General features: G+C 40.6%; 1 protein-coding gene across 2 annotated transcripts in view; it reads left to right on the forward strand.

The window, feature by feature from the left end:
* ppp3ccb (protein phosphatase 3, catalytic subunit, gamma isozyme, b) overlaps positions 1–6358 on the forward strand; it is a 71667-nt gene extending 65309 nt beyond the window's left edge. The window contains exons 13-14 of one of the 2 annotated variants that reach the window (XM_041811210.1): positions 660–686; positions 3514–6358. In XM_041811210.1, coding sequence (XP_041667144.1) covers positions 660–686; positions 3514–3698 — 212 coding nt within the window. In that variant the 3' untranslated portion in view covers positions 3699–6358. The remainder of the gene's footprint in view (positions 1–659; positions 687–3513) is intronic. The other variant, XM_041811211.1, reaches the window with a different exon arrangement.
* The last annotated feature ends 5909 nt before the right edge of the window (positions 6359–12267 follow it).

Genomic DNA, 12267 nt, shown 5'->3' on the forward strand with positions numbered 1-12267 from the left:
TTGATCAGAGGACCCAACCTCACTTTTTTCTTAACTTCTTGGACTGATATCTGTTCATGCCACATTATCTACCCATCATTGATGTTTGCACTACCAGCCGATGGTTTGATCCATCCCTAGTCTATATATATGCAACCTAACCGAGTATAAACAGGATGCTCAGGACCTTACCAACCCTTTCCCACCACTCCCAGCACCCAGGTGCAGCTTGATTGTCTGTCTGCAGTTATTAACACTGAAAACAAGAACCACTGTGATACTGGTCATCCAGGCCTGTTTGTGCTGCTGAGGTATCAAACACCTGTTGAAATAGTTAGATCTTTACTAGAATCATTGTTATTAATACTAATGAGAGGATCTCTCCCTCAAACGTAGACTTTATCTGCTGGTTCTTTGTCTTTGTTGGGCAGCAGGATGCAGACACATGATTTATTCCTATTATTCACATGATTGTTAGTTATTCCTCTTCTTGTGCGTCTGTATGTTGAGCCGTGGTTTAATGGGGGGGTGGGGGGTGGGGCTGTTTGATGATTGACTCCATGTTAACAGGACTGACAGATTGCACTGTGTTCATAACGTGACTGACTGAATGCATTGATAACGTTCCCACTCTCTCTCCATTGGTTTTGGGCATGGCACTTCTACTCACGCTTACACAGCCACCGTAGAGGCAGAAGAGGCACGAGGTATGCAACCATCTCTATCTAAACTATCTCTGTCTGTCTGTGTCGTGTCTGTGTGCTGATGTTACTGATCCTAGATAGACACTTTAACATGCATCCTGTTGTCTGAAAATGTCAGAATTACCCTTTAAATGTCAGCGCCGAGCTTATTGCTCCACCAGCTGAACCACTGTTGGTGGAAACAGAGGCTGCGTAATGTTCGATTTAAATGGTGTACGATTTACGTTTTCCCAACATCGTTTTACATTCTAGAAGGAAAAATTACCATCAGTTCACCATGGGGCTTTTTAAATCAGAATGTAAAGGCCTGAGCACCGGCCTTGGTGTGAGGAGCGGATGAAAATGTCAGTCAGTTCTAACCGTTTTTATTTATGCTGGATATCAGACTCTGTTTTTGGGGCCTTCACATGCTCCAGTTTCCAGAAAAAGTATTTCTGGTAAAACTGTACATGTTTTAGTTTTCTCTGTGCTCCATGGATCAACATTAAGTGTGTTCTCACACCTGAACAGATCGGTTAAAACATACCAGTGCAGTTTGTGCTGGTTTAAAGTTGAACCCTGGTCCAGACCAAAGAACTGGACCAAGACCACGTGAAAGAGGAGTCAGTCTAGTCTGCAGCCAACAGATTTCCAATTTAACGGAAAAATCAAAACTCCAGAAATGAGCTGCTTCCCATTTACTGTTTAGAAGAGGAAACACATGGAAAAACCCCGCCCTCGGCTCTGTCAGACAGTTAAGATTGAAAAAAGGGAAAACCAAGTACAGTTTACTGTTTTTGTTTTCCAAAATAAATGACTAAACAAAGTTAGTTTTTTTCTTATTTTTGTGTTCTGATTAAAAAAAAAAGTAAGATCAAAGAACATAACACTGATGATGTAACGTTCTTTCTTTCTTAGAAGAATAAAAGAATGTTACATGACCAGTGTTCCATTCTTTGATCTTAGTTTTTTAATCAGAATGAAAACCAAACAGTTTTTTATTCTTCTCTTCAGGAAAAACAGAAAACAAGTAAAAAGATCAAAGAATGGGACACTGCTGATGTAACATTCTCTTCTGTGTGTCACTGTGCAGATGTTGAAAAAAGAATGTTACACCACCAGTGTTTTCTTCTTTGATCTGAGTCATTTTATCAGAACACAGAAAAGAGGAGGAAATTTGTATTATTTGAAAATGAAATAAAAAGAATTGAAAAACAAAAATACTACAAAGATTTTTTATTTATTCTCACTGAAATCTGTACGTCCTAACAGGGCAGAGGGTCGTTTTTTTCATGTTGTTATTTCCTGTTTTTTAAACAGAGATTAGGAATGAGCTTGTTTCCTGATTTTGGATTTCAATCAAAAATGTGTTTGTTGTAGACCACACTGACCCGGTCTGTCGGACTCTGGTGGGTTTGTTTGTACTGAGGACTTCAGCAGTCCTCTTTCCATCCTAGCTTCAGGAACATTTTTGGATTAAACCAGCTGCCGTAGCCGATAGATATAATCTGAAAATAGTTTTAGACGACTATATCATGACCAGCAAGTACAGTCACATTTCCTTTTCCTGCTCACCAGAAGATAAAGGATTAAATGAATCACTGACCTCAGTAGAAGCAGAAGGGTCCAACAGGACCAAAATGTGGTCAAACATCTCTGTGGAGGTGTAGGATAGTAAGACGGCCCTGCTGCAGCTCCAGGTAGTGGTCAACAGTCCTTTACAGATCTTCCTGTCCCATACATGACTGGAAGCCTGGCTGATCAGGTGTTAGTAGGTCACTGTTCTGGAGGACACTTCAGAACATCATGTAATTATTCTGGCACTGCTGTTGCCCCTTTTTTCCAATTGTATTGTTAACAATTTAAAAAGAGCAGAGCTGATATCAGTCTGTTTAGTTATCTGTATATTCTGAATTTGACAAGTGTCTTTGGAGCATTCACAGCCAGGCATGGGACAGGTGATTGTGCAAAAACCAATAAATCAGTCCTTGATTCAGACCAGAGCACATGATCTGTAGGTGTGGAAATGCCCTGGTAGTGAAATGTCCCTGTAATAAAAGTCTGTTTCTTTGTCTTCATGCTGTCCTCGTCCTGTTATGAAGTAAGTTCACCAGTTCTCCCAGTATAACGTTAAAATATTGTAAACACACCATTTACTTTATTCAAAAACTGATGTCATCCTGTAGGATTTATCCATCATTTAACTGAGAAATATAAAGTGATGATTCTGATCCCTGCTTCTGAAATATAAATGAAACACTTTGTTTGGTCCTTCACATTTTTCTTTGGAGACGTGCAGATCTCTGAAATCAAATTACATTAAATTGAATCCTTAAAAGTTTATCAAACATTCTTTCCTCTGCCTTTGATGATGTCATCCTTTAAAGTTTATCAAACATTCATCCTCTTCCTTTGATGATGTCGTTGTTTAAAGTTTTAAAAAATTCCATCCTCTCCCTTAAATGATGTCAACCTTTAAAGTTTATCAAACATTCCATTCTCTGCCTTTGATTATGTTGTCCATTAAAGTTAAAAAAAACATTCCATCCTCTGCCTTTGATGATGTCGTCCTTTAAAGTTGATCAAACATTCCATCCTCTGCCTTTGATGATGTCGTCCTTTAAATTTTATCAAACATTCCACCCTGTTCCTTTGATGATGTCGTCCATTAAAGTTTATCAAACATTCCACCCTGTGCCTTTGATGATGTCATCGTTGAAGGCCCAGAGATAAAGTGTTGCATTTATATCCCCCCTCAGTTAAAGTAGAGGAATGTTATGTGGAAACAGCAGGGTTTGAAGTCAGACTTTTCGTCGTTGCCGTTTTCTAACATGTCTTTTTACTCTCGCAGCGATCCAAGGCTTCAACCCGCAGCACAAGATCCAGAGCTTCGAGGAGGCCCGAGGTCTGGACCGCATCAACGAGAGGATGCCCCCACGCCGGGACAGCAAGCAGCAAGAGGCAGCCCCCTCCCTCAACAACCTGCCAGCCAGCACCGGACCCCCCGACAAGAATGGCACCAACGCACAGGCCTAAACCCTGCCCTCTTCACCGCTCTTTCTCCTTCCCTTTATCTCTTCTTCTTCCTCCTCTTCCTCTCCTCCATCTCTCCCTTCTTCCTTCCTTCCTTGCTTCCTTCCCTTCCCCTCTTGTCTCCTTTACGAGCAGGAGAAGAGGCAGTTCAGTCGGAGCGGCTCTCACCACGCTTAATTTATTTTATCATCGATTAAATATCATCATTTAAGACTGAACAGGAGAAAATCTCAAACGCACACGCGACCAGGACTTTTGCGAACTGGGAGGCGACGCCTTCCTGTCCGTCAGCGTTTTCGTTCTGTGTCGAGGGAGGAAGTGGCGCTCATTCAAACGCTGTGTTCGTGCCCACACAGAGTCAGATCCATCCTTTCTTATGCCAATGATAGTGTGACTGAGCTCTCAGGAGCTAGTATTGACATTTATATTATATATGTATATTTTAATGTTCCCTCTTTTCAATGTGATGTTTTTTTTTTTACAACATAGATTTAGGCTTAATTATCCAAAATGGGGGGTTAATAATAAAGGGGAGGAATTAAAGGGTTATTTTGCTTTATTATAACTCAGATTTTGAGTGCAGTAATTAAAAAATCTTGACTCTTGGTGCAGCAAGCTCCAGAAAGAGTTTATAAGTGGACCATGAGTTTAGATTTATATATATATAAATATATATATATAATATGGCTGTTATTTCTTTACTTCTGGTGATGTTAAGCTCAACAAATAAAACCTGAGACAACAATAAATCAAAACTAGACTGGTTGATGGACGCCAGGGGTCATGTTGGAAACAAGCCACTGGATTAGATCAGAATTACTTTAGTAATCCTGCAGGGTATTTGGTAGATGTATCCCAACACATGATAATAATAAGGAATTATTGCATAAATTACCTTCTGAGACTTTCAGGTTCATCAAAGTTTAAAAGGAGTAAATATCAGAGATGTACCTCCTGTTTAACCATGAATGTTTAGGGGGCGCTAGAGGCCTAGTCGTTATATTGACCAGCCCCATGTTTTAAGGCTGTTGTCCCTGAAGCGTCTAAAACTGGATATCCCACTTTTCCTCATCTATTTCCCAAGTCAAGTCAAATCAAAGAGCTCTTGGATGCATCCCTAGCCTAGTGAATCCATTTGAGCTACCCATGTTCTGAGGCTGTTGTCCTTGGGGTGGGTAGTCCAGGTCCAAATCTGGCCTCTAGGTCCTTTCACGTCATTCAGCCCTCTCTCTACGCCAGATTTTACCCCCAACCAGTCTGTCCTCTAAAAAGAAGCACAACAGCTACAATATAATCTTAACTGTGCATTCATATTAATTTCTGGCTGCTTCATGAGCAAAATAGTAAATGTATTTGACTCTACGAGGCATGTGCTACCAAAGGGAACCCTCCGTAGGCGCTCTAGGGCCATAAACAACTACCTGTGGGATGTAATGAAAGATTTGCAAGCTTTTTAACCTGATCCACAGCCGTCACCATATTGAAAACGACTCAAATAAAAGCCTGTATGAAATGCATCAAATCTTTGTTGTTGTAGCCTACACCATCATCAGCACTTTCCTGGTCCTGCCGCTACATTTCCTGCTTGTTTTTGTGCTGGACGATGGCGATTAAAACCAAGCATACATTAGAACACAAATACCAATGACATTGGTGTATGGTAAACCCTTGCTCCTCGCCGGTTCCTCCCACTTTTCCAAAAGTTGCCAACTATGGTCTACTGTTTGGCAAAAATGTAGAGGGGTAAGCCCCAACATCCCCAGCTTCACAAACATTCTATCCTGTGACTTTAAAAATGATGTCATCAAAGCTTATGAAACATTCCATCCTTTGCGTTTGATGATGTCATCCTTTTAAAGTAATAGTCTTCAGATGATGATGTCATCAAAGCTTATAAAACATTCAGTCTAATCTAACCAGTGCCCCACAGGTTATTTCTTAATAGCATATCAGTGATTCTATTTAAAGCATATGTATGACAAAAAGGAAGAAAAGCGGTTAAAGAGGCTCAGCTAGCCTCTTAGCTCAGTCCTAGACTCTTCTAGACTCCCTTCATCTGTCTAGACCTGTTGTAGGAGGTCTAAAGTCACCTTCACTCCAACTCTGTTAAAAATCACTATTTTGTCAAGTGTAGGGATCGTAGCCCTTGGATGTAGGAATATGCAGGTCCATAACGGACTAACTTTCCTCCATTCACATTGATTCCTCACTGCTGTTCATCACTTCCTGCCCCCTGTCTGACTTTTGCGGATCATCGTAATCACATGACCGCAAACACGGCCTGTACTTTTGGTTGTGGTGTTGACTTTAAGGGTCAGACCTTTTCTCATTTTTGACTCTGAGATCAATCAATTTGTCCAACAGCTCTTCATCCTCTGACCAGTAGAATATCTCCTCTTTGGTTCAGAAGTCTGGGAAAGTAGCTGACATTTTAAATTGATTAGACATAAAATTGACCACCAAAACAGTGGACATGGAGTTACCAACTCTGGCCAGTTGTTTGAGGGTTTCCCTCACTACTTGCCAGTTCCACCAGCTTTTTCTAAAAGTTGCCAACTATTTGGCAAAAATGGAGGGGAAAAGCCCCCAACATCCCCAGCTTCACGAACATTCCATCTTCATCCTTTGATGTCATCCTTTAAAGTTTAGAAAACATTCTTTCCTCTGCCTTTGATGATGTCATTCTTTAAAGTTTAAAAAACATTCTTTCTTTTGCCTTTGATGATGATGTCATTTAAAGTTGAGAAAACATTCTTTCCTCTGCCTTTGATGATGATGTCATTTAAAGTTGAGAAAACATTCTTTCCTCTGCCTTTGATGATGATGTCATCCTTTAAAGTTTAGGAAACTTTCTTTCCTCTGTTTTTGATGATGATGTCATCCTTTAAAGTTTAGGAAACTTTCTTTCCTCTGTTTTTGATGATGATGTCATCCTTTAAAGTTTAGGAAACTTTCTTTCCTCTGCCTTTGATGATGATGTCATCAAAGCTTATACAGCATTCTGTCCTGTGTGTTTTGCGTACAGGCCAGTCGAGCCTCTGCCCTCTTTTATTGTGAAGCCATGTCATTGTAACTCTTTAGAATTTGGCTTGGCATTGTCCCGCTGAAATAAGTTAGAAAACCAGAGACGGGTCTGGAGCCTCCTGATGAACAGCAACACCATGCTGGCTTGTCTTCTTCTCCCTTATTCTGCTAAACTCGTAACCTTCTTCTAACCAAAACAGATGAGTTATCAAAAAAAATGTTCTTCTACCTCCATATTGGCTCTATTTTTCAACACTGGGGGTTGCTGCTTGGATGTAAACCATGAATATTGTGAGACTTAATCAGTTTCCAAAGATAATTCAGAGATCAGAATAATCATTAATAATCAATAGAAAAACAATATTCGATCAGCTAAGGGTGGCAGCTGTTGGACAGAAAGCACCGTCTTCAAAGTTGTCCTCTGCGCATAGATGTAACGGTCCTGGTGTTATGATTTAATGAGTGACCATGTTAACTGGTGACTTTTATCGTTACAGCAGCTGATGGATAGTATGCAGGAGTTTACCTGCAACTTCTGAGCAATAAAAACATCCAGCTGACTGATGTTAGGCATTGTAGACTTCTGTTTAGTTGCAGAATGTCTAATATAGTGATTTATTTGTTGATATAAATGATGCACATGCTGGAAGGAATCTTTAATAGTATATAAAACAGAATTTTGGAGTTCCAAATATTGTTCTAATCTTTTATCTTGCATGTAAATCTGCCCATGCATCTCAAAAACTGAGTGTTGCCAAGCTTTATGGATGTTTGCACAGCTTTTCCTGGGAAATTACCTGAATTTCAGGTGTTAAAGCTCAAAAAAATATCCTAAAAACTTTGGTACAATCATGAAAAATACAATCGTGAATACTCTGCAGAGACATGGACTAATCAGACAGCTAAATCCTGCAGGTTTAGAGGATCAGGATGGTCTGGTGGCTGTTACTGACGTGTTTTTGACCTCTGTTGTCTCAGAGATGAACTCTGTGGGTTTAACATGACTGAGAGAAATGACAGACCATGACCTAAAACCAGAGCTGTCCTTTAACAGAGCGGAGATGTGAGGTGTGTTTCCAGTGTGATGAATCGGACCTGGGCGGGTTCTGTTTAACTGTTTTTGTTGCTTATTTTCGGGGTCGGGGGGTAAAGTCTGTCGGGAGTGAGGCCTCATTTCTGACTTGTGTTCGGGTCTCAAACATATCTCACCGAATGTACAGAGAAAAATCCAGTCAGTCCAGATTTCTGTTTCTTTACAGCTAAATTTGAAAAGCAGAGACGTTTTTTTGTCCATGTATTGCGAGGCCTCTCATTTCTGTAGATGTTTCACTCCATTCAAATAAAAAACAGAAAAGTGCTCCTGTGTCTGTTGAATGCTGCTGCTGCTTCTCAAGGACGCCGTCTCTGCGTCGCCGGCTGCCAATCAAAGGCCGGCGTGGGAGGCGTTTCTTTGTGCAGGGAGACGAGTGGCATTGAAACATCGCCGGCTCCTCGCTCCTCCGTGTGTAGGCCCATATGTTCCTTAGCAACACAGCCCTCCACATTATTACCTGCAGTTCATCGCAGACGGACGAGTCGCTGCTCAAGTTTGCCGCAGCGAGGCAGAGAAAAAGGTGCACCGTGACAGAAAATCAGCAGTGGGGGCGTCTGAGCACAACCAACAGTTCAGGAGAATCTGTCACCACGAGAGGTGTGAGCGCAGCGCTGCAGCAGGAAGGTGTGAAAGAGAGTAGTAACAGATCTGACAGGAGCTGTTTTTACACAGAATTCACCAGAATGAACCGTCAGAGTAAATCTACAACCACAGTCTGTTTATCCTGGTTTTAAGGCTGTTAGAGACCACTTTATTAGGTACACCCTACTACCCCCTTAACCCTCAGACTGTCTACAGCAGTGATACTCAACGTGTGACTCTTTTGTGATGATTTGTGGCTCCTTCATGTCTTAATTTGAAATATTCCCCCAGAAAACCTTTATAAAGGGAAACTATGACCTCAGAAATTATCCATTGCAAATCACATTGATCAGTTTAAATCCCTATTTGCAATTATTACCAATTTTTCAAATTTTTTACCACTTTGAATCAATTTTTACTGCGTTAAGCCAACTTTTGCCATATTTTTGCCCATTTTTACTGCTTCTATCCCATTTTTGCCGCTAGTTTTTGCCTTTTATCCTGCTTTTTGCAATTTTTTCTGTTTTTTGCCACGTTTTGCCATTTAATGCCACTGTTTTCAGTATTCCTGCTACTGTTGCAGCTTTTTTTCTCACATTTTTGCCCATGTAAGTCACCTTTGCACTCCTTTTTGCCATTTTTTTGCTGTTTTTTGGCCATTTTTTTGCCACCTGTAACTCATTTTTTGGTAACCTTTCACCCATTTTTGCCACTTTTTCTCTGTTTTGCCACTTTTCACCCACTGTTTTTCTTTTTTGCCATTTTATTCCTACTTGCCCCTTGTTGCTGCTGTTTGACCATTATTTGCCACCTTGTACTTATTTTTATTGCCACTTTAATCAGTTTTTGCCCCATTTCACCTCTTAGATTGTGGTTCTTGCAAAGGCATTTTTCAACAGTTTGGCTGTTTTGAGTCACGCTGGTCTAAAGAGAGGAGAGGGACCTGGATGCAGCCGAGGACCTCCACACCGGAAGTCGGACAAGTGCCGCCATATCCTGTCTTCTAATACAGGGGGTCACTTGAACTGAACGTCTTCTTTGTTGTTTTCTCCGTGTGTCGCCGCCATGTTAATAAAGGAAAATCTGCCACATAAGGAAATATAAGTAGAAGAAAAATACGTGAGTTTTCTAGTTAACAAGCACAGCGAAAACATTACATAAATGTCAATGAATCGATTTATGAGCCAAATTCACGCATCACTGAGCACAGACATATGTGTCGGGCTGGTTGGACGCCGATGTCGCCACCATGTTGCCAGAGGCAAGTCTCTAAATCATTCAATACAGCAGACAAGGACTGTGCACGTTTTCAGAAAAAAAGCTCTAAAACAATCAGATTAACCTGCATACATGTATATATATTTATATATATGTATGTATTAATTCAAAATAAAAATTTCTATACATATATGAAACTGTATTATATATAAAATAATTTCATTTTAAATCATGGAGTTTATCTTTTCATTTAACTGAGAAAATACAAGAAAGCGGAATCTGCTTTTATTTTTCACCGTCACTTACTTTAACATGGATCATTTATTATAAATGAATCATTAAAATCCATGTAATCTCGTCGTTTGGGCTTTTTGTTCCTGAAAACGTGCACAGTCCTTGTCTACTGTATTGAATGATTTAGAGACTTGCCTCTGGCAACATGGCGGTGACGCCGACGTCCAACCAGCCAATCTCCCGTCACATATTATGTCTGTGCTCAGTGATCCGTGAATTTGGCTCATAAATCCATTAATTGATATTCATGTAACGTTATCGCTGTGCTTGTTAACCTGAAGTCTCACGTATTTTTCATCTACTTGTATTTTCCTACTTGGCGGCCTTTCCTCCATTAACATGGCGGCAACACACGGAGAAAACAGCGAAGAAGACGTTCAGTTCAAGACGAGATATGGTGGCGATTTTCTGACTTCCAGTGTGAAGTGGAGGTCCTCGGCTGCATCCAGATACTCTTCCAAGAGAGTAGTAACAGATCTGACCCTTGACCTCCAGAGCTGCCTTAACCCTCAGACCATCTGAAGGGAACAGTTACACTGAGGCTGGAAGAGACTGCTGAACAAAGAAATGAAAAAATAATGTAAAATTTTCTAAATATAAATATTTACTAATTTAGAAATGTAACTCTTTAAATGCAGAAACCCTGACGTTTGGGATGTAAAAAAAAAATGCAGGGATCGTCATGTATGAACTCTACTCATCTTGACCTGTTGTCCTGACTCCCCCTTGCTGTAGCATCTTTGCACTTTGGATGAGTGCTGTTGTCCATCTCTGAAGGCAGCACCTGGTTCTCTGTTAACACCCTGACTGGGACTCGAACCCCCGACCTCCTGCTCCAGGGTCAGTGTTGTAACCCACTGAGTTATCCAGGCACACAGCTCTTCTATGGAGGGAAAGACATCAACGCTGGATTTAAAGTGCTGATCTAAATATTTAGTTTCAGAGTGCTGCTGTAAAGGTGACGCTCATATTTAAATATATTCAGACAAAAATAAGAAGTTCCACCTGTTATGATGCTCTGATGAAGGACTGCTGGATGTTTGGGTCTGTCCTGTAGTTCTGCAGGTTTGGACCTGAACAGAGATGCTTCAGAGTATTTGGTTTGCTGATTTTGGAGAAATAACGGGCCTCATATTGGTCTTTACCTCCAAATAACTGAAACCACCTTCCTTTAGGGTTGGATGTCTTAACAGAGAATGAAAACAGCAGCCAGCTTGTTTTTCCTCCTTTTATTTGATCCTTTACGTCGTACAGAAACCATGAAGACCGATGGAGTGAACGTGTCACCAGAATAAAAGCATGAAGATGGCGGCAGAGACGTTTTCACCTCCAGACACGATCCCATAAAGACAATAACGTGTTGATTATTACGGACTGCTCCTTTAAGATGTGTCTGAATATTAAAGCAAGAGATCATAAAAATCAATTCTACATCAGTTAGAATATTCCCAAATCAGAGTTCACGATATCAAACGTGGCGTAAAAATTACAATCCTCAAATAAATAAAACTCCACCTAATAAATAATTTTACAATCAGATACATGTTCAATACGTGACATTGATCTGCTGTCATTCAAGTTCAAGCAGAGACCAGAGGGCTGAGTCAGGAAGTCGGTTTAGTATTAGTGAGCTGGTTACTGGGATCATGAAGCTGGTTTTCAACTGGTCCAGTCAACTCTGAAATAATCTGGTTAGCAGAATCATGTCTAGACATGAAAGATGGAAAATAATATTTTTATATTAATGCTGCTCCAAGTTACGATTATTTTAGGTCAATATTTAGAGTCACTTTATTTGGTTTCTATCTACAGTCACTTTAGAAAGTATTCACCCCCATGGAGGTTTGACCCTTTTATTGATTTTATTAGTAAATAAAAATCTGTAACATCAAATCAGAGACTGCGCAAATATTTCCCACTTTAAATCCATCATGAAGAAATGAAGGAATATGTCACATGTGTAAATCTGCCTAGATCAGACCGCCTTCACAGACTGAGTGGGCGTGCAAGAAGGAGACTAGAGAGAGAGGACACCAAGACCCCTATGACTACTCTGAAGGAGCTCCAAGCTTCAGCAGCTGAGATGGAGAGACTCTGCAGACAACAACTGTTGGCCGGGTTCTTCACCAGTCAGAGCTTTATGGGAGAGTGGCAAAGAGAAAGACACTGTTGAAGAAAACTCAGATTCAATCTGGACTAGAGTTCACCAGAAGGACTGTGGGAGACTCCATGGTCTAGAGGAAGAAAGGTCTTTGGTCTGATGAGACCAGAATGGAGCTTTAGACCATCAGACAAGACGCCAAACACTGACATCACCACAAACTCTGGTGCCAAATCACAGCATCAGATCAGGTGACTCCT

The sequence above is a fragment of the Cheilinus undulatus genome, linkage group 17, assembly GCF_018320785.1.
Source record: "Cheilinus undulatus linkage group 17, ASM1832078v1, whole genome shotgun sequence".
NCBI lineage: Eukaryota > Metazoa > Chordata > Actinopteri > Labriformes > Labridae > Cheilinus > Cheilinus undulatus.